General features: G+C 40.6%; 1 protein-coding gene across 2 annotated transcripts in view; it reads left to right on the top strand.

The window, feature by feature from the left end:
* Positions 1-18,886, top strand: part of SCARB1 (scavenger receptor class B member 1) — a 65,144-nt gene extending 46,258 nt beyond the window's left edge. The window contains exons 9-13 of one of the 2 annotated variants that reach the window (XM_069960958.1): positions 11,306-11,379; positions 12,811-12,862; positions 13,646-13,792; positions 16,700-16,822; positions 18,388-18,472. In XM_069960958.1, coding sequence (XP_069817059.1) covers positions 11,306-11,379; positions 12,811-12,862; positions 13,646-13,792; positions 16,700-16,822 — 396 coding nt within the window. In that variant the 3' untranslated portion in view covers positions 18,388-18,472. Of the gene's footprint in view, positions 1-11,305; positions 11,380-12,810; positions 12,863-13,645; positions 13,793-16,699; positions 16,823-18,387 lie in introns of both variants that reach the window. The other variant, XM_069960960.1, reaches the window with a different exon arrangement.
* Positions 18,887-19,108: the final 222 nt, after the last annotated feature.

Genomic DNA, 19,108 nt, shown 5'->3' with positions numbered 1-19,108 from the left:
TCAAATCAACTGGTGCCAAAAAATCTCAGTCTTCCAGTACTTATCAGCTGCTGTATGTCCTACAGGAAGTGGTATTTGTTTAGAGAGCAGGAGAGGTTTTCTATGGTTATTTGCTACTGCTCTGGACAGTTCCTGACAAGGACAGAGGTGGCAGCAGAGAGCACTGTCACACTGGAGAGAATACACCACTTCCTGCAGGACATAAAGCGGCTGATAAGTACTGGAAGACTGGAGATTATTATTTTTTTTTTTTTTCTAATAGAAGTAAATTATAAATTTCTGGCACTAGTTGATTTTGAACACCCCCTTTTAATCTTCATCATGATAGCTACCATAGAAATATTGTGAAATTGGCTTGATGACTCAAAACAAAAATTCTTCTGTATCCACTGCTGGTTTCCCATGATAAGGAGCATAGAAGACGCCATCTAAGGCAGTTATGTAGAAGCATCTCATGAAGAAATCTCTTTTCTTTAGAGATTGCTATAAGATCAGTGTGGTAGAGAAATAGTCTGTAATCTCCAGGCACCACATTATTCTACTGTTCTCTCGAGGGTCGCTTATACAGTAAACAATAGAGACATTATATTGTGTGCAGTTTGGCATTGAGAACTGCAGTCTCTGTTGGCGATGGGGATTCCATGGTAGTAAATAGGAGCCATTCAGAACATCTGGAAATGCTTTCAGAGAACGCAGTGGCACAAGCAAAGATTTCTAGGTGGAGTAAATCTCGTGGGACAACTGAGAGTCTCTGTGGGTCCGTAAAAGAACTGTTTCTTCTATTTCTGAATGGAGGGCGGCCTCAGGAAAAATGTCGTAGGATGGGTTTGCACAAGGCATTGCTTTACTTGAATGGCTTCTTGGGCTGGAGAGTCTGTTCTGGGGGGAGTATATAGGTTTAATACAGTGCCGAAGAAAGAAACAAATGAGGATTCTTAAGGACATGTTTTTTGAGGGGATATGCTAAATACAATCTTTACAACACTTTATAGTTTATGTGCTAAAAAAAAACCTTATCAACACTTTATAGTTCTGCAATAAGATGCCCCAGCAGACTTCAATCCCTTCCACAATTCAGTTTATTGCAATTCCATAGCTGTCTTTGTCAAGTAACACCCACACCCTTCATGGGTTGAAATGTTGCACTTTGTACATCTATGGAATTGCAGTAAATTGAATTCTAGAATGAAATGAAGTCTGTTGGAGCATCTTTAAGTGGGACAGCGGAGAGGGGTCCCTCTTAAGCTAGCCCTGTGCAGACAACCCTGGAGTAGTTTATGGTCCTTTTACACACACAATTTATTCGACAGATTATTGAAGCCAAAGATTCAAGTGTAACTACCATTTAAAAAACTTCTGATATATCAGTTAGGGCCCGGCTGCTAAGAACCCCACCGATCGCTAGAGGGAAGGGGCAGGGGAGTGCATGCTGTGCCCCTTCAGCCCGTCCACAAGGAGGTGAATTACAGTCTATGGAATTCATCTCCCTGTTGCTGAGGTGAAGAGGCAGAGCGTCCGCTCCTTTTTCAGCAGCCGGACCCCAACTGATACGCACTTCTGACATGTCAGAAGTTATTAAAATTGGTAGTTACACTTTAAGATTTCTCCTTTTCAAATCCATTCCTGGCTTTGGCTTTAATATGTCAGGTAAGTGTGTGTATAAAATGACAGTGCTCATCTGCTAGATCGGTGCCGGTTTACTGGGCCTATTATATGACCTGATAGTCGTTTAGCAAGGGCTGCATGGTCATCGTTGGCAATGTTTATACTTTACCTCTCCACTGTCCCAGTTTTCTCCTACACTCTAGCATCCTGGCAAGTGATTGGCTCTGAAGCTGCTGTGTCTGGATGCATACAGAGCACAGGAGATGACTGGAGCTTGGACAGGTAACTGTTTGGGCAATCGTCAGCTGCGCATTGCTATTACACATGTGTGGTCGGCCTATATCTGGGCCTAAAGAAACGATCAGCCGATCATTTCTTTGGCTGATCATTGTCTCTATTACGTCGTTTGTCCTTTAACATGTTGGAAAGACAAACGACATGAACGATGTCGGCTGATCGTTGCTGTCAATTCCTCTGGACGATTATCGTCCGTAACTCGTTCGTGGAATAGGGCCTTAAGCCAGTGCCGATCTGCTAGATCAGCTCTCTTGGAGAGCTTATACACCTCTCGATAATCTTGTACAAAGTGCAACATTTCAACCCATGAAGGGTGTGGGTGTTACTTGACAAAGACTGCTATGGAATTGCAATAACAGGGTTGCACAGACAATTAGCGATGTCTGTGCAGGCCTTGCTTTGGTGTAAAATAATAAAGGTATTGTTTTAGTTGCCTATCCAGGCTCCCCCCAGTGTCGTCCTGCCTGTTCCCCACTCACCACAGCCGTCGCTGAAGCTCTGGCTAAGTAGCATGTGACTTCAGAAACTGCATCAAAAGGCAGCTGCACTGAGTGGGAAACACACAGGAAGACATCGGGGAGCGTGGACAGGTAAGTATGTTTATGCCAATGCATTGTAATGCCAATTGTGCATCAGTATTGCACATATTGATGCCCGGCTGATTATTTTATTTTGCTAAAGGACAACAATCGGCTGATCGTTGTCTTTACTACATAGAACGATATTTGCCCGAATCGACCTAATTCAGAAGATAATGGCTCCATGTAATAGGCCCCTAACCTGTGTGTTTGGACCCTTGTCATAGTGTCGCATTGTCTTCAGTGTTTGGGTCTTTCCAAATACCCTTTTGCATCTTGTCTTTCTACTCTCTGACACACAAGAAAAGAACTTGACAGCAGATAAAAGTAGGGTCAGAGAGGGCATCGATCATGATTATAACTGGCAAAGACTGAGGCTCTTTGGCATCGACCACTGAATTACACAGCATAAAAGTGAGACCCTAATATATGAACCTTACAGCTTTCTAGACCTTTATTAGTGGCACAGTCTGTGTTGTGTTTTGAAGCATTGTCTATTCCATAGTACAAGGCTTTCATAATGCTGAAACATGAGAAGTGATTTAGATAAAGGGCTCTTAAAGTCATAAATTCATTAGGCTGCGCTATCATTTAGTGATAAGTGAGAAACATGGAGTGCGCTTTTTACCTCTTCAGGTCAAATATTACCTTCTGTTTTTATTTGTTCATTTATTTTATTACCCTTACTGCAGCATTAAACTTTGGTACAGCGTGTAATAAACTGGTACGTCATCAAGCATTACGATTTAAGTCCAATTGTGACTGGAAAAACACGAGCTATTACAAGTTTCTGCTTTGTGTGTTTTTTTTTTTTTGTTTTTTTTTTTTATATATAAATGCTTAATTTTTAAAGCCCCTATTACACAGGGCGATCTCTGGGAACAAGCAAGCGCCGTACTCGCTTGCTCCTCATTCCCCGCTTGCTGCGGCACCGGCAGCGAGCATGGAAGGTGGGCGGAGGGAGCTGTGTGCGTGTGTGTGGGGGGGGGGGGGGGGAGGGGAGGGGTGGGGGCGGCAGTCTGTTGCCACCACTCCTTTAAAGGCCCTATTACACTAAATTATTATCGGACGTAGTTGGCTGATATTGGCCGATAAGCGCCGGTGTAATGCTGCGATTATCGTGCGAATTTGCGCAATAACAATCGAATTTGAATGCTAATCGTACGTGTAAACGCAGCGAACGATCAAGCGACGAGCGATAAATCGTTCATTTTGATCTTTGAACTTGTTCTTAAATCGTCTTTCGCAAAAAATTCACAGATCGTTCCGTGTAAACAGTCGTTTACCGATGTGCGAGATAGGCTTAAGCGATTGCAAAACGAATTTTCCGTACGGTATATCGTTCCGTCTAAATGCTGATCGTTATTAAAAAAAATCGTTACTTCAAAATCGTTAATCGTAACGTCAGGCGAATTATCGTTCTGTGTAAACGCAGCTTTACAGACAACGATCAGCCGACATGAACGATGTCTGCTGATTGTTGCTGTAGTTTGTCTCTCAACATGTTGAAAGACAAACGACCAGAATAGCAACCATCTGCTGCTGTCGCTCCATGGGGTAGCATGTTGCTATCCTCTATGGGCTGCCCGCACGATCTAGTGATCACCTGGGCAGCCTCACCGCAGATTGTTAGAAGTGGTTTCTAATAATCGACACAAAAGGTCGAATCTTTTTGAGAAGTCTATCCTGTGACAAAGCAATACGTGACTCCTTAAGATATAGATCATGATGACTTGTCGTTCCACATGTTACATCTGCAGAGCTCCTTATCCGGAGTAGATCAGCTGATCACAATTTTTAACGCAAATTGTTTTCTATCTGGATATGAACAGATCATACACATAGAAATCTAGCTTCATAAATGGTCTTCACTCCCACTGCATGATGTAAAGTTGGGGCACTAGTAGGTGCCATTCACTTTCCATTAAAAATAGAATAAAGCTGATATAAAGAGAAGCTATCAGTCTGACACTCCTGTAGTCATAATCAAATATCTCCGGGGTTGTAAATGACATATGCCGATTCTAATCAGTGGGAGATATTCTATCTTGCAGAAATCAGTTATTGCCTCTATTTACTTGAACCCTTTCAACCGCCTATGCTTAGTGATTATGCCTGTTCAGTGATTTTTTTTTTTTTTTTTTTTTTTTTTTTTTCCCCAAAGTATATAAAAGATTAGAAAAAAAAAGTTTCTAATGGATTTCATAATCTCCAAGCTTCATGATGAAAGGCACATTGGAAAATGTGGTGTTTTGGCTCCCTCTGCTGGCACCTAAAGGTTTCTGCATGATGAAGCATCATTCATGGTCTTTACCAACAGTGTTCCACATGCCTGTATTAAAGGGGTTATCCAGCGCTACAAAAACATGGCCACTTCCCCCTACTGTTGTCTCCAGTTTGGGTGGGGTTTTGAAACTCAGTTCCATTGAAGTAAATGGAGCTTAATTGCAAACCACCCCTGACCTGGAGACAACAGTAGGGGGGGGGAAAGTGGCCATGTTTCTGTAGTGCTGGACAACCCCTTTAAAAACATAAAATATAAATATATATATATATATATATATATATATATATATATATATATATATATATATATATATATATATATATATATATATATATATAATTATATATAAATATATATATTATAATATGTGAAAATTCATGAAAATCAATTATATGCCACCCTCCTGTACTTCAAGTGTCTTCTCCACATTACACAAATGCTGGTGATTGTTTGTTTTTATTGGCTTCTTTAGTTGAATTAAAGGGGTACTCAGACCAAAATCTTTTTCTTTCAAATCAACAGATTTCATAAAGTTATATAGATTTGTAATTTACTTCTATTTAAAAATCTCCAGTCTTCCAGTACTTATCAGCTGTTGTATGTCCTGCAGGAAGTGGTGTAATCTTTCCAGTCTGACACACTGCTCTCTGCTGCCACCTCTGTCCATGTCAGGATCTGTCCAGAGCAGCAGCAAATCACCATAGAAAGCCTCTCCTGCTCTGGACAGTTCCTGACATGGACAGAGGTGGCAGCAGAGAGCACTGTGTCAGACTAGAAAGAATACACCACTTCCTGCAGGACATACAGCAGCAGATAAGTACTGGAAGACTTGAGAATTTTATATCGAAGTAAATTGCAAATCTATATAACTTTCTGAAACCAGTTGATTTTTTTTTAAAGAAAAAGATTTCTGAACCAACCAAAAACCACTGCAGGATTTTTACAGTGCATTTGCAGTTTTGTGAAATCGGTGCTCGAGTCTTACGTTTTTCTTTAGCTTTTTTTCCCCCATAGACTGTCTATATGCATTTTGTGTGTGTGTTTTTTTTTTTTTTTTTTTTTTTCCTTCTTTTTTTCCCAATTCAATTAAAACCTGATTTTGTACTGGAAAAAAACATGGGGATGAAACACCAGGGATAACTACTATAGTAATTTACAGTAAAGTGAGAACTCCAAAAAGCAGGAAAAGCCTTGGCTTTTTGTGGCTTTTTTTTTTTTTTTTTTCTTTCAACACCCAAAAATCTGTGCAAAATTGGCGTCTGAGAAAAGTCTGGACCATTATTTTGTGTTACTACAATATGAAACTTTTTTTTGGTAGAAGGAAAACTAATGGATTTGGCAGACACTGCACTGGGTGTAACTGATAAACTTAGGAGGTTTCTGCCTTTGGCAACATCTAGGCACAAGGAGCCTATTGAGAGTAAACACTTTAGTATAGGTATAGGGTGGAGACTGGGTGGTATAGATTAAGGTGATAATGCACATACACGTGTGGACTAGTATTCATGTGTGATGCACATTTGCATTTTTATCTATTACCAACTGCACGTGTGCCATTTTTGTTGGGGCCATGGTCACTTCATGTGACATTGTGAAAATGTTTTACCTTTCTGGTGGTTTAGACCCATTGGTGGATAAGGTGCAAAATTTGGGCTGTTGGGTTTGTATTTGTATTAAACTAAGAAACACTACACAAACGTCTGTGTTACAGTATATGATACGGTCATAGCATGTACTAGTACAGGGGCAAAAGACTCCACTAAGTATACCCAAATAAAGACCGAACAGTGGATATTCTAAAAGCACAGTATTCATTCAACATGGGACCAATACAATGTAAAATGCGTAGTCTAATGTAACTTCATTAAAGTGTCACTATCATTTAGGAAAACGTTTGAGTGTTCAGGCCTAAACCGATCATGAGAACAAGCCGGGAAAAGTTCGTGCTCAATGCGGTCCTCTCCTGGGTCTGTCACATAATGAGTCAGGCTAATGTAAGTCTATGGAGCCCGACTTTCACTGACGAGTGGGGAGAGGAGCCCAATGCAGCATGTTCCTCTCCCAACTTGTTCTCACAATCGGTACTCTCAGACCCAGACCGATCAAAACTTTTTCCATGTCTTTGACATGTCAAAGGACTCACAGCTGTTACAACAGGCAGCAGGAATCACAGGCAACTGGGACCACACACTATGGGGAGCATGCAGAGGCTCCAACAGAGTGATCAGGGAGGTGCAGGGACTTATAGGGGAGTGTTTTGGGTGCAGTACTAGTTAGGGACGTTGTGTTTCTTTAAATTCCCGAGAGCCGTTGCCTTGCGCCAGGCAGAGACAGGAGCATGGCAGGGTAAGGTGCCCCAGGGGCCAAAGAGGAGGCAGCGCCAGACCCGGGCACATGGGCTCCGGCATCTGCAGGCATCAGTGAGAGCGACTGTGGCGGCCTGAAGCATGGGATGCCGCCGCAGCCCTAACAGTTTGGCCGGGCCATCCTTGACTTCTGAAATACTATTCTGATTGACTTTTTTTTTTTCTCGCGCTATACATCTCTTTAAAGGGGAATTCCGGCAATTTTTTTTCCTTTAAATAAGCTGCAACAAGAAAGTTATATAGATATGTCAATTATTTCTGTTTAAAATTCTCCAGTCTTCCAGTACTTATCAGTTGCTGATTGTCCTGCAGGAAGTGATGTATTCTTTCCAGTCTGACACGGTGCTCTCTGCTGCCACATCTGTCCAGAACAGGAACTGTCTAGAGCAGGAGAGGTTTTCTATAGGGATTTGCTACTGCTCTGGAAAGTTCCTGACATGGACAGAGGTGGCAGCAGAGAGCAATGTGTCAGACTGGAAAGAATACACCAATTCTGCAGGACATACAGCAGCTGCCAAGTACTGTAAGACTGGAGATTTTTAAATAGAAGTAATTTACAAATACAACTTTCTGTCACCGGTTGATTAGAATTTTATTTTTTTTCCCCCGTCAAAGTACCCCTTTAATGGTGTTTAGGATTTTTACCCTGTAAAGTTATATGGTGAACTATTGTATCATAAAGGTATATTAGTCAGTGTTAGGTGTTGAAGACCGGGTATTTTCTATTCTGAGCCAACAGGTTATGACTTAGAATCCTCAGGGGGTTTACAAGCAAATCCAACATTTACATAACACTATGGTTCTAGGGATGCACGATGCACCGAAAAATCGATACTACTATCTATTTTTGGGGCCAAAAAACGGTTCGGTACCAGGATTTCCTGGTATCGATACTTTGTTAAACTACGCTATTTTGTAGCTTAACAGAGTATAGTGCAGAGAACATGACAGGCGGCTACCTGAGCGCCTGTCATGTTCTCTATGTGCCACCCCTGCAAACACAGACCTGGGACCCCGATGTTCCGCGCACCATGCTGCTGACGCCGGCCGTTCCTGCCTCTCACATCGCCGCGGGGTCCCGGGTCAGTATAGCATTACAGAGCAGCGGCGGCGGCAGGAGAGGGAAGAGAGACTGAGAGCTGCACCGTCCGGGGGTGAAGGCTGGAGGTGGGGGAGGCGAGGAGGAGATCTGACAGGAGGTGGATGGCTGTGAGGTGGGAGCCGTCAGGACACTCCCGGGCCGGCATCATCAATGTGGGGGGTGAGCAAAAGGTCGGCCTGGCTGCAACTGGGAAGGGGGAGGGGGGCGGTAGCCTGCACATTACTCTGCCGCCCGAATCCAGCTGGAATAGTGCAACTACAACCCCCATCATCCCTGATAGCTGAAGTGTATTACATAACTACAGTTCCCATCATCCCTGATAGCTGAAGTGTGTTACATGACTACAGCCCCCATCATCCCTGATAGCTAAAGTGTATTAAATGACTACAACCCCCATCATCCCTGATAGCTGAAGTGTTACATGACTACAGCCCCCATCATCCCTGATAGCTGAAGTGTATTAAATGACTACAACCCCCATCATCCCTGATAGCTGAAGTGTGTGTGTTACATGTATACAACCCCCATCATCCCTGATAGCTGAAGTGTTATTGTGCATATTATAAGATTATCACCTTCCTGATGACGCACGGTAAATGGTGCAAGCGGAGAAACCACCAAATTCAGTACCACATAAAAACGTGCTACTAAATAAAACTACAGATTGCCCCACAGCCATGCAGGCTAAAAGATAAAGTGTTAGGAGTGAGAATAGGGCAATTTTTTAAAGAACATTTATTTTAAATAAGGCAAACTTTAGTTTTAAAATAATATGGTCAGTACGGGCACATCTCTATTCTTGTGGGGGTTTTTTAAGTAAAATTTATTAAGTATCAAATTGGTATCGAGCATTGAAAAAAAAAAAGTTGGTATTGGTATCGAACTCAAAATTCTGGTATCGTGACAACACTATATGGTTCCATAAACCCCTCTGGAGAAGAATTTGCCACTTTTTTTTTTGTTTTAACTAATGTAAATGTTGATGAATGGATATGGGAGCTGGAACGTCTTCATAGGAAATTAAAACTGATTCACATATGTAAAATGGTCTGCGTGATCGTGTCATAATGAACGTATTCTGCAAAGTAAAAGGAGTCTATTGATATTGTTAGTCAAGCCACAGACTGGCTCAGGCAAGCTTAATGTTCTGGACAGGACCCAGGCCCTTGAGATAATCGCAGTTCTGTTACAGGGAAGGATTTTACGGAAGTTTATTCAGGATCTGCTTATAAGGAGTTGTCTGTAAATCCTTTTTGCCACAAACTTTTCTCATTGTTGTACAGGAAAAGCATGATCGTATTTTAATCATATTGTGGGCAAGGTAACATAGTGTTAAAATGGTTGGAAGTGACTCTTATGGAGAGATCCGGAATTCCTCCAGGGAACTGCTGATGGCCGGGCATCTAAGGCAATTTGTACGATTGGCGATCTTTTTCATACCCAACTCAATGATTCCTTAAGGCCGTATTACACTGCACTATTATCGGACTGACTTTGCCGATTACTGACCATTCAGACTGATCGTTCAGTTTTATGCTGCGTTTACACAGAACGATTATCGTGCGACTTTGCACAATAACGATCGAATTCGAACGATAATCGTCTGTGTAAACGCAGCAAACGATCGTGAAACTAGCGTGAAATCGTTCATTTTGATCTTACAACATGTTCTAAAATCGTCGTTCGCGAAAAATTCACAGATCGTTCCGTGTAAACATTTGGTCACCCCCATGTGCGAGATAGGCTTAAGCGATCGCAAAATGAATTTTACGTACGATATATTGTTCCGTCTAAACGCTGATCGTTATGAAAAAGTTACTTCAAAATCGTTAATCGTATGATCGGGCGAATTATCGCTCCGTGTAAACGCAGCATTATAGCGCAAGTTGAAAGAGCAATAGGAGCAGGACTTCCACTGACTTCAGTAGGCCACGCAAACTATCTAAGGATCGTTCGGGTCGCCCCTACTGCTGCTGTTTGTGCGTGTAATAGGGGGAATGAGGGGGAAGCGAACGCTGAGCTCATGGGTCTGTGCTCACCTCCCCTGGGACATTGGGCTGTGTAATATGGCCTTTATTCTTGATGAATTGTGCTCAAGGAGCAGACTAGTTATCTACTATATCTTCCAAGTGTTTGGGTTCCTCAACTCTTGGCCTTTTGCTGTGATGCCAGACCCCTACCCCTTTGAAGGAACAACTTTGTAATGTGTGTTATTTAAGTGAATGGCCCCCTTCCCCGATGTTGTCCACCCCCACCCCCACCCCAGGAAGTGTGGTGCATTATACTTATTCGCTGTCGACCCCGGCAGCCATCTTGGGTCGACTACGTCCTCTTTGGGAGTCTGGTAGGACCACTCATGCCGGCCCCCCTCTGCCACCTCATCAGCTCCTCAGCCAATCGCGGTCGACAGCGAATACGTAAGTATAATGCACCCCACTTCCGGGTGGGGGGAACATCTCAGGGGCCATTCATTTAAATAACACACATTACAAAGTTGTATAACTTTGTAATGTGTTATTTAGTGAATAAATATTTAAAGCTACACTATCCCTTTTTTAAATGCTATTTATAAGTCCAGTAATGAGGATTACTCTCCCCTGCTAACAAACTGTCTAAAGGTCCCCATATACCTTTGATAACTGACGGCTGAATGATGTACAGGGCTGTCCTCCCCATACACTGGAACTTTCCATATTGACTTTTTTAGTTTTTTCTATGGAGTAGAGTGTAAAATGATGCTACTGTAGTACCTCCTAATATCATTCTATTAAATACCTGGACCCTGTAAAAACTTAACATGTCTGCAGTTTAGATCGGTCAAGGTTAGGGATAAAAACATTTTAATGTGCTAGTTCTCTAATTCAACTCTTTTGTGTGTGTGTGTGTTTTTAGCTTTATTCTTTGGCAGACTTTCCTGTCCTTCTCTGTAGTTTTGGTTTTCATAATTTGGGATGTGAATAAAAGAAGCAGTGCAAATGTATTTTAGGCCCTTTTTGCCCTAGGTCACACAGGCCGGGACACTAAAGTATAGCTGCTGTGTGTTGATGATTCTTTTGTTTGATCCTTACAGCTCACAGGGATCCCAATGAATTGTTCTATCAAGATGCAGCTCAGCTTACTTACCATGAGTGTCAGTGGTATTACGTAAGTATTCACTGCATTCGTCCTTTAAAACTAGAACCCAATACCAAACCTAGTAGATCTAATGTAACATGGCCATCAGGGACTTAAGTTTACCTTCTGCTGAGATGCATTCATAAAACAGTGTTGGTGGTACACTGGGAAAACCGGATGCATCTTTGCATTTTTTTTTTTTTTTTTACTGTATATCTTTAGGGGCTCTAGTAAAACCATGCAGGGAACCTTTGGCCCTCCAGCTGTTGCAAAACTTCAATTCCCATCATACCCGGACAGCCGAAGCTTTAGCTGTAGTTTTGCAACAGTTGGGGGCCGAAGGTTCCCCAAGCCTTGCCACCATGATGAATTATATAACTTGTATTTCATGATACTTTTTAAGTTGTCCACTTAATCCACTTTTATTCAAAGCTTGCCAAAATGCTTTTAGTGCATTAGTAATCCCCTTAGTAAGTTCCCTATCTGCCTAAGGAGGTGTTGGGTTACATGCTGCCCATAGATATTTATGCAGGTGGTGGTGGGGACAGAAGCAGACAGCATTTACAAACTACAACCGTTATGAAGGCCGTATGTGCGTTGTAAGCAATCGCTGATCTACGATACACACGGCCCTTTCTATACAACTGTCGAGCCGTGAAATAGGCTCAGTAAGCACCGATCTAGCAGATCAGCGATTGCTTACAACTCGCATACGTCCTTCATAACGGTTATAGTTTATAAAGGCTGTCTGCTTCTGTCCCCACCACCACCTGCATAAATCTCTATGGGCAGCATGTAACCCAACACCTCCTTAGGCAGATAGGGAACTTACTAAGGGGATTACTAATGCACTAAAAGCATTTTGGCAAGCTTTGAATAAAAGTGTATTAAGTGGACAACTTAAAAAGTATCATGAAATACAAGTTATATAATTTGAAATGTGAAAGAAAGGGCTGCACGGACATCACTATATATATTATATTATATTTATATTATTTTATATTTATATTTATATTATATTATATTTATATTATATTATATTTATATTATATTATATTATATTTATATTATATTATATTTATATTATATTATATTATATATTTTTTTTAATATATAATATTATAGTGATGTCCAGCAGCCGCCCTCTGGGCCCATCTCTTTAGTAACAGGCCGTTCAGCCAATCAATGGCCGAGAGAGAACTGTCCCATGGCCAGTAATTGGCTGAGTGGCCTGTCTGTACAGATAAAGGGCCAGAAGTGACAGCTGCAGGGAGCAGAAAACGCAGGGTAAAGGCAATTTTATTTCAACCTGTTGAAAGACAACAGTCAGCCGATCGGCTCTTCAGCTGATATTTCTTTTTATTCCACTTTTCCTGAAATGTAAATTTTGATTATATGTTTTTTGTTTGTTTTTTTTAAACAAATTACACTTCTCCATAATTTTTTTTTATTTGTTTGCAGGCAAACTGGGAACATTAAGCCTGTAATCTTACCGATCCTGTGGTTTGCAGAGGTAGGTTTTGTCTACTGAACAGACCTTGTGCTCAGAGTATGTGACCTGCTGTCTTCTTTGTATAGCTCTATAGAACTTCCTTTTCATTACTTATTTTTTTGTGACTTTTTTCATATCCTGAATTATTTTTTTATTTAACCTTCTTTTTTTTTCTTTTTTTTTTTTTTTTTTAAAATGTTAAAGGCAATCTGTCAGCTGCAGCTGACCTCCCAAACCACTGACACTAGCTGTTAGGTCAAGGGGACACATGGTACCTGTCCATCCATATATCTGTAGTTTTATAACAAAAAATATTTTATTCTGTAATACAAAGGGTCAAACAGGCTTTTCAGAGTTCCTGAAGTGCAGCAAGCTGTAACACCTTCATACTCCTCCCATACCTGACCCTGCATGGGACTAAACTTCCAGATGTCAATCAAGCTGGGAGAGGGGAAAAAGGATACATTGCAGCTTGCAGTAGATGACGAGCTTTGACCTCTTGTACCAGAGAATAAAATCATTTTTCTACATCCTGGAAGCACAGCCGTATATACGACCGGTACCATGTGTCTCCTTGACCAAACAGTGCCAGAAGTTTCAAATCTAATGTGTCAGCTGTAATTCAGTCAGTTCAGTATTCAGGTTCTCTAGTTGGCATCTTCAGCACTGTTCCACTTATAATTATAGTGCCTGGTGGTGGTTTGTTGCTTTTGCTTATACATGGCTTTGGAGGTAAGTTTGTGTTTTTTTTTAAGGTCTAAGAGCTAATGTTCCATCCTATCAAACCTCCTTTGCCTTCTACAGAGTGGATATCTGGATGGTCCAGTCTATAATACCTATTACAACACGCTGATCGTGCTTCCTATTGTACTTGACTACCTGCAGTACATATTCATTGGCCTGGGTCTTGGTCTTATACTGGTTGCAGCAGTTCTTCCATTTACAAACCAGGTAAGCATCTAGTATACTCTATTTCTGAGATCAAGATCTGTTTTCCTGATGTAAATGAATGAGGTTAGTTACATATATGAAAGATGGCAGGAAACAAAGCCTTTATAGAAGTTAGAAAAGCTATGTAGGGTCTTGATTTCCTATAAAAAATTTCCCATGCAGCAGTCAGTGTAGTGGAAGATCGGTACATAGTAACCAGAAAACAAAGGTCATTCGTATATTAACAACCAACCAAACCTACTGCTTCTATGAGCCAAAATAGCAGGGACATCAACAGAGAAATGTGGCTCAGTCAGGAAAGGGTAAGGGCCCTATTCCACCGGACGATTATCGTTCAGATTATCGTTAAATTGTTCGAATCTAAACGATAATCGTTCGGTTGAAATGCAGTTAACGATTAATGACCGAACGAGAAATCGTTGATCGCTTTATGAGACCTGGACCTATTATTTTTATCGTTGCTCGTTCGCAAAACGTTCGCATTGAATAAGACATCGTTCAGTCGTTCGCAATAGATACGAACGCAATAGCGAATAAATAGCGAAGAAAAACAATCGCAATTACGATCATAAGTAACGATTATCGTTCCATGGAAATGAGTGAACGTTTTCAGGTCTTTTGCAATAGCGGTCGTTTGAGATCGTTAATCGTTAACGATTATGCAAACGATAATCGTCCGGTGGAATAGGGCCCTACATTAATGTTAGGGTCCCTTTACACACGTTATCTGCCGAATTTTGAAGCTAAAGCCAGGAACAGACTATAAAGCCAGGAACAGACTATAGACAGAGAACATGTCATAAAGAAAAGACTGAAATTTCTCCTCTTTTCAAATCCATTCCTGGCTTTAGCTTCAAAGATCTGTCATATAATCTGTGTGTGTAAAGCGACGCTAAGACTTAATTTTGCTAATAAGTTAGGTAGGGGATAGGAGTGTATGTAGTGGGCTCTGCTCCTGAGCCTGCTCCATAAACAGCGAGCACCTGCTGCTAATGACTGATACCAACCAATGTTGCAGCATTTAAATGTCCAAATGACTGGTGCGGCACCTGCCAGGTAATCCGATCTGCACCCTAGCAACACGTGTGTGTGTGTGTGTGGGGGGGGTGTTAATTGGTCACTTCTGCGGGTATATACTTGGGGTCCTGTTACATTGAAACAGCTCTGTAGATGTAAAAATAAGTTAGAGGTCAGGACATGGCAATTTTAAGCATTATTACTAGAGATGATTGAACCTGGAGCATGCTCGAGTCGATCCGAACCCGAACGTTCGGCATTTGATTAGCGGTGGCTGCTGAAGTTGGATAAAGCACTAAGGCTATGTGGAAATCACGGATATAGTCATTGGCTGTATCCATGTTTTCCAGACAACCTTAGAGCTTTATTCAAGTTCAGCAGCCCCAGCTAATCAAATACCGAACGTTCTGGTTCGGATCGACTCTAACCCGAACCCGGTTTGCTCATCTCTACTTATTAACATATATTATTTATATATTTTATTTTTTAAATCTAGAAAAACATACCCCATTTGTATAGCTTCTGTTAAGGTGAGGTTCACACTTTTTTCCATCTGTTTTAAGTGAAAAATGGATGAAAAAAAATGCAAATTTAATTTTTTTTTTTTTAGTATGCACAAACACCATTGACCACATTTTTGTATACACATGCATTTTGTAAATGCATATTGATCCTTTTTTTTTTTTTTTTTAAATAACGAAAGTTGGTGTAAAGACTGATGCACACAAATGCATTTTTTTTTTCATTCGATTTCTAAAAAAAAAGATGAAAAAGAAATTGCAAAAACTTGGTGTCAACCCAGCCTCAGGATATGTTCACACTGAGTAAAATCGGTGAAATTTCACCACGGAATCCCACATGCCTCAGTGTCACACAGTATTTCTATGGAGAGGGCTCGCGTGCCGCCGCTCTCAGCGCAAAGAATTGATATGTCAATTCTTTGAGCGGAGAGTGACGGAAGCCGAGGTGCGCAAGCTCTCCATAAAGATACTGTGGGACACTAGGGCAGGCGGGATTCCGTGGTTAAATTCCGCCGATTTTTACTCTGTGTGAACATACCCTCATCTGTAAATTTTTAAGTATACTTTATTGTAAAATGTAGAGTGTTATTACAAAGTACAGTTAGGCTGCGTAGATTGAGAAATTAGAATGGTGAGAGGCGAAAAATGCAGAAGTTAGTATTTGTCCAGTCTTGAAGTAGGTTAAATGTAACAACTTTCATAGCCCATTACTTTGCAGTGTGGATCCAGAGGAAGGCGACTTTCATTCAGTCATATCCACTTTGTCTGCATTATAACTTTGTACCATTGCATCTGCATGTTGTGATTTTTATGTCTATATGTCTTGAATGTTTTGTTTTTTTTGTTTTTTTATTCTCTGCCACAATACTAAATGTACTAACTTTGTTAGGTTTCTAAATAAGTGAAAACGAAAATTGGCAAATGTTTTTAATCACTTTCGTTCACAAAAAATGAACATATTTGTAAAAAAAATGAACATATTTGTAAAGAAAACAAACTCTGATATGTTTACAGAATTTAATTTTAAGAAAATTCTATTTCTCGGAAATATTACTATATACACTTTAAACGTTTTCTTTTTTTCTTAGCTGTATTAATTTTGTATGACTTTCTCTTACGGAGTTGTAATTCTATTGACTGCCCCTTCTCGGTTATTGATGATTTCAGAGAAGCAGAAGTCATATGAGTAATCCTCTATACTGTAATTTAAAGCACATTTTGACGTTTTAATGGATTTATTCCCTTTATAATCCAGTTAACTCCCTCTAAGGAAGGGCTTTTAGCCGCTTCCACATTTTAACCATTTTAGCTCTGACCTTTTTCTTTTGCCCATCGTTCTGTATTACAAACTAGCCTAATTATTTTTTAGGAAAAATGCTGCTTATTTTGGACTAGTAATAAAAAGCATGATGCCAATAGTGATATCACTAAAGCCCAAAAAGAAAAGTTGACTGCTTCTAATGGAATTGTGCTACTGGAAGCCAAATTATAGGTGCGTACAAGGTAAAAAGTATTTGAAGGGTTTTTTTTTGTTTTTTTTTTTCCACTTTTAATTTTAAGGGAAAGCAATTAAGTTTTCTCTAATGTTTCTGGTACACTTATGGCACTAATATTAAACTCTAATCTAGATTAGTGTACTGCATGCCTTACAACTACCGTATACTGACACTGTGCACGGTTTTACTCCTTACCTGAGCTGCACCCAATGTTGAGTGGACTGTTAAAGTGCTACTGACCAGGGGGGCAATGGGTCTGGTCTCTGTTGTGACCCCCTGGTGCTACAGCCCTGGTTCTTATACTTTACTGGTAGTACAGAGCAGTGTTTCTCAACCCCAGTCTTCAAGTACCCTAAACCCTAGTACCCTAGGTCATGTCTAATTATATCACCTGTGAAATACTTGGTCAGGGGACCAGGTATCACCCCAGGTGTTCTTTTGTATTTCGTCCTCAAGTATTCTAAGGGGAGTCATGAAGTTGAGAAACACTGGTATAGAGCATTTTCAGTAGTCTTAAATTTTGGCCTGTATAATGTGCAACCCTAAGGGCGCTATTACACCAAACCATAATCGTCTGGTGTATTAGGACCCTTAGGGTTGCATTTTCAATAAAAATGTTGGCCTGTATAAAGTGCAATCCTAAGGGCCCTGGTACACCATGCGATTATTCCAGCTGATTATCATTTGGTGTAATAGGTCATATTAAAAGGCAACAATGTGCCAACATGCACGATGTCTGCTGGTTATTCTCTTTCGGCATGTTCTAGAAAAAACACAAAAACAATAGTAATGGTCTGCTGCACGTCGCTCTGTGTAATGGGGGCAGCAGCAGCAGACCGCCCCTCTTCAATGAACCAGCCAGACGATTTGATCACACCCAAATTAGAGAAGTGGTGATGAAAGAAAGCTGCCATGCCTTTTCTGAAATGAAAGTTGAGTTAAGAGGAAGACTTTTTTTTTTTTTTCTTTTTTTTTTTTTTCATCTCCGTGCTTTGGTGTTGACCGCATTCTGAGTGGCTCTGCTGGATACAGCCATTCTCTCTATTGCATGTAGGCCATTTATTTAAATAGCTACCATGTAATACTGTATTACTGCACTCCTTGTATGACCAATTGCAATTCCCCCCTCCCCCCCCCCCCCCTTGAAATTTAACACCTGCGGGTTTCAGAAGCTGGGATGTTCAGACGCGTCGGGTGTTCAAACTTTTATGTTCACTTAACATTAATTGTACTAACCTATTAAAACTAATATTAATAATTAATCATATTGTCACATTTGTTCATATTCCATGGTCTAAACTGTTCAGCGTCATTTCCATAAAGTGCTTATTGTACCATACGTCATAACTCGCCCTCACCTCCCTGATCCCATTGTCGAAAAACCATGGAGATGGTAAGGAGGCCCCTTTTAGGACAAGGGAAAATTTTAGATTCTGTGAAGTTACTACAGCAAAATGAATTCTAATAAGATAATTTTGTGTTTAGAACATTCTAGAATATTCTGTGATCTGCACTTCAAAGAAACCTTTAACGTCTCTGCTTTATGTTTCAAAAATTATAGAAACAGGACAACATCTTGCAAGACACAGGTGAAATAACTCAAGCAGATCAATGTTCTGAAGATGCAAAGCTCCTTGAAGATCCGGAATCTGTTTTACCTCAAACCTGATAAATCGCAGTACCCATTCTAATAGACTCGATCAAACGATTTTAACAGTTCTATCACTGTTTAACATGGTGGGTACCAGATATTCCCTAAAATCTGGAATATTTGCAGAAAAAACAACTAGAGGAAACCCATACTATCTTTTACATTGCTCCCATCAATGACAGACTGAAGGCAAATGTTATTGAGGAGCTTCCACACATTCCATGGCAAATTATGGGGGTTATGTCAATCATAACCACACAATGAGGATTACAACCGATTACTCCTAGTTACAGACATTCAAATCTATTGCTTTCCTATCTACGTTTTGCCAAAAAAAAGTCATCCAAGTCACTCTGCATCTGTTATATTCACAACTTCAGCAAAAACGGTTAAAAGCACGTAATGAAGGTACTTCAGAAAATATGCAGTTTCCAGTGCATTACTTTCATAGAAACGAATGGAATGCACAACAATCTGTGATTTCTTCTGCCTATTAGAAGATGGCTGATGCCATTTGTGCCATGTGATCAGGTCACTCGCTAACGTAATCTTTGCTTTTCATGGCTACAATTATAGCAGTAATAATAGGCATGGCTAATGGTCACAAAGTGCCAGTGTAGTAACTGTACTA

Source organism: Dendropsophus ebraccatus, chromosome 3 (assembly GCF_027789765.1).
Source record: "Dendropsophus ebraccatus isolate aDenEbr1 chromosome 3, aDenEbr1.pat, whole genome shotgun sequence".
NCBI classification, from domain to species: domain Eukaryota; kingdom Metazoa; phylum Chordata; class Amphibia; order Anura; family Hylidae; genus Dendropsophus; species Dendropsophus ebraccatus.
Note: the sequence above shows the minus strand (reverse complement) of the source record. Positions and strands in the feature narration are given on the sequence as shown.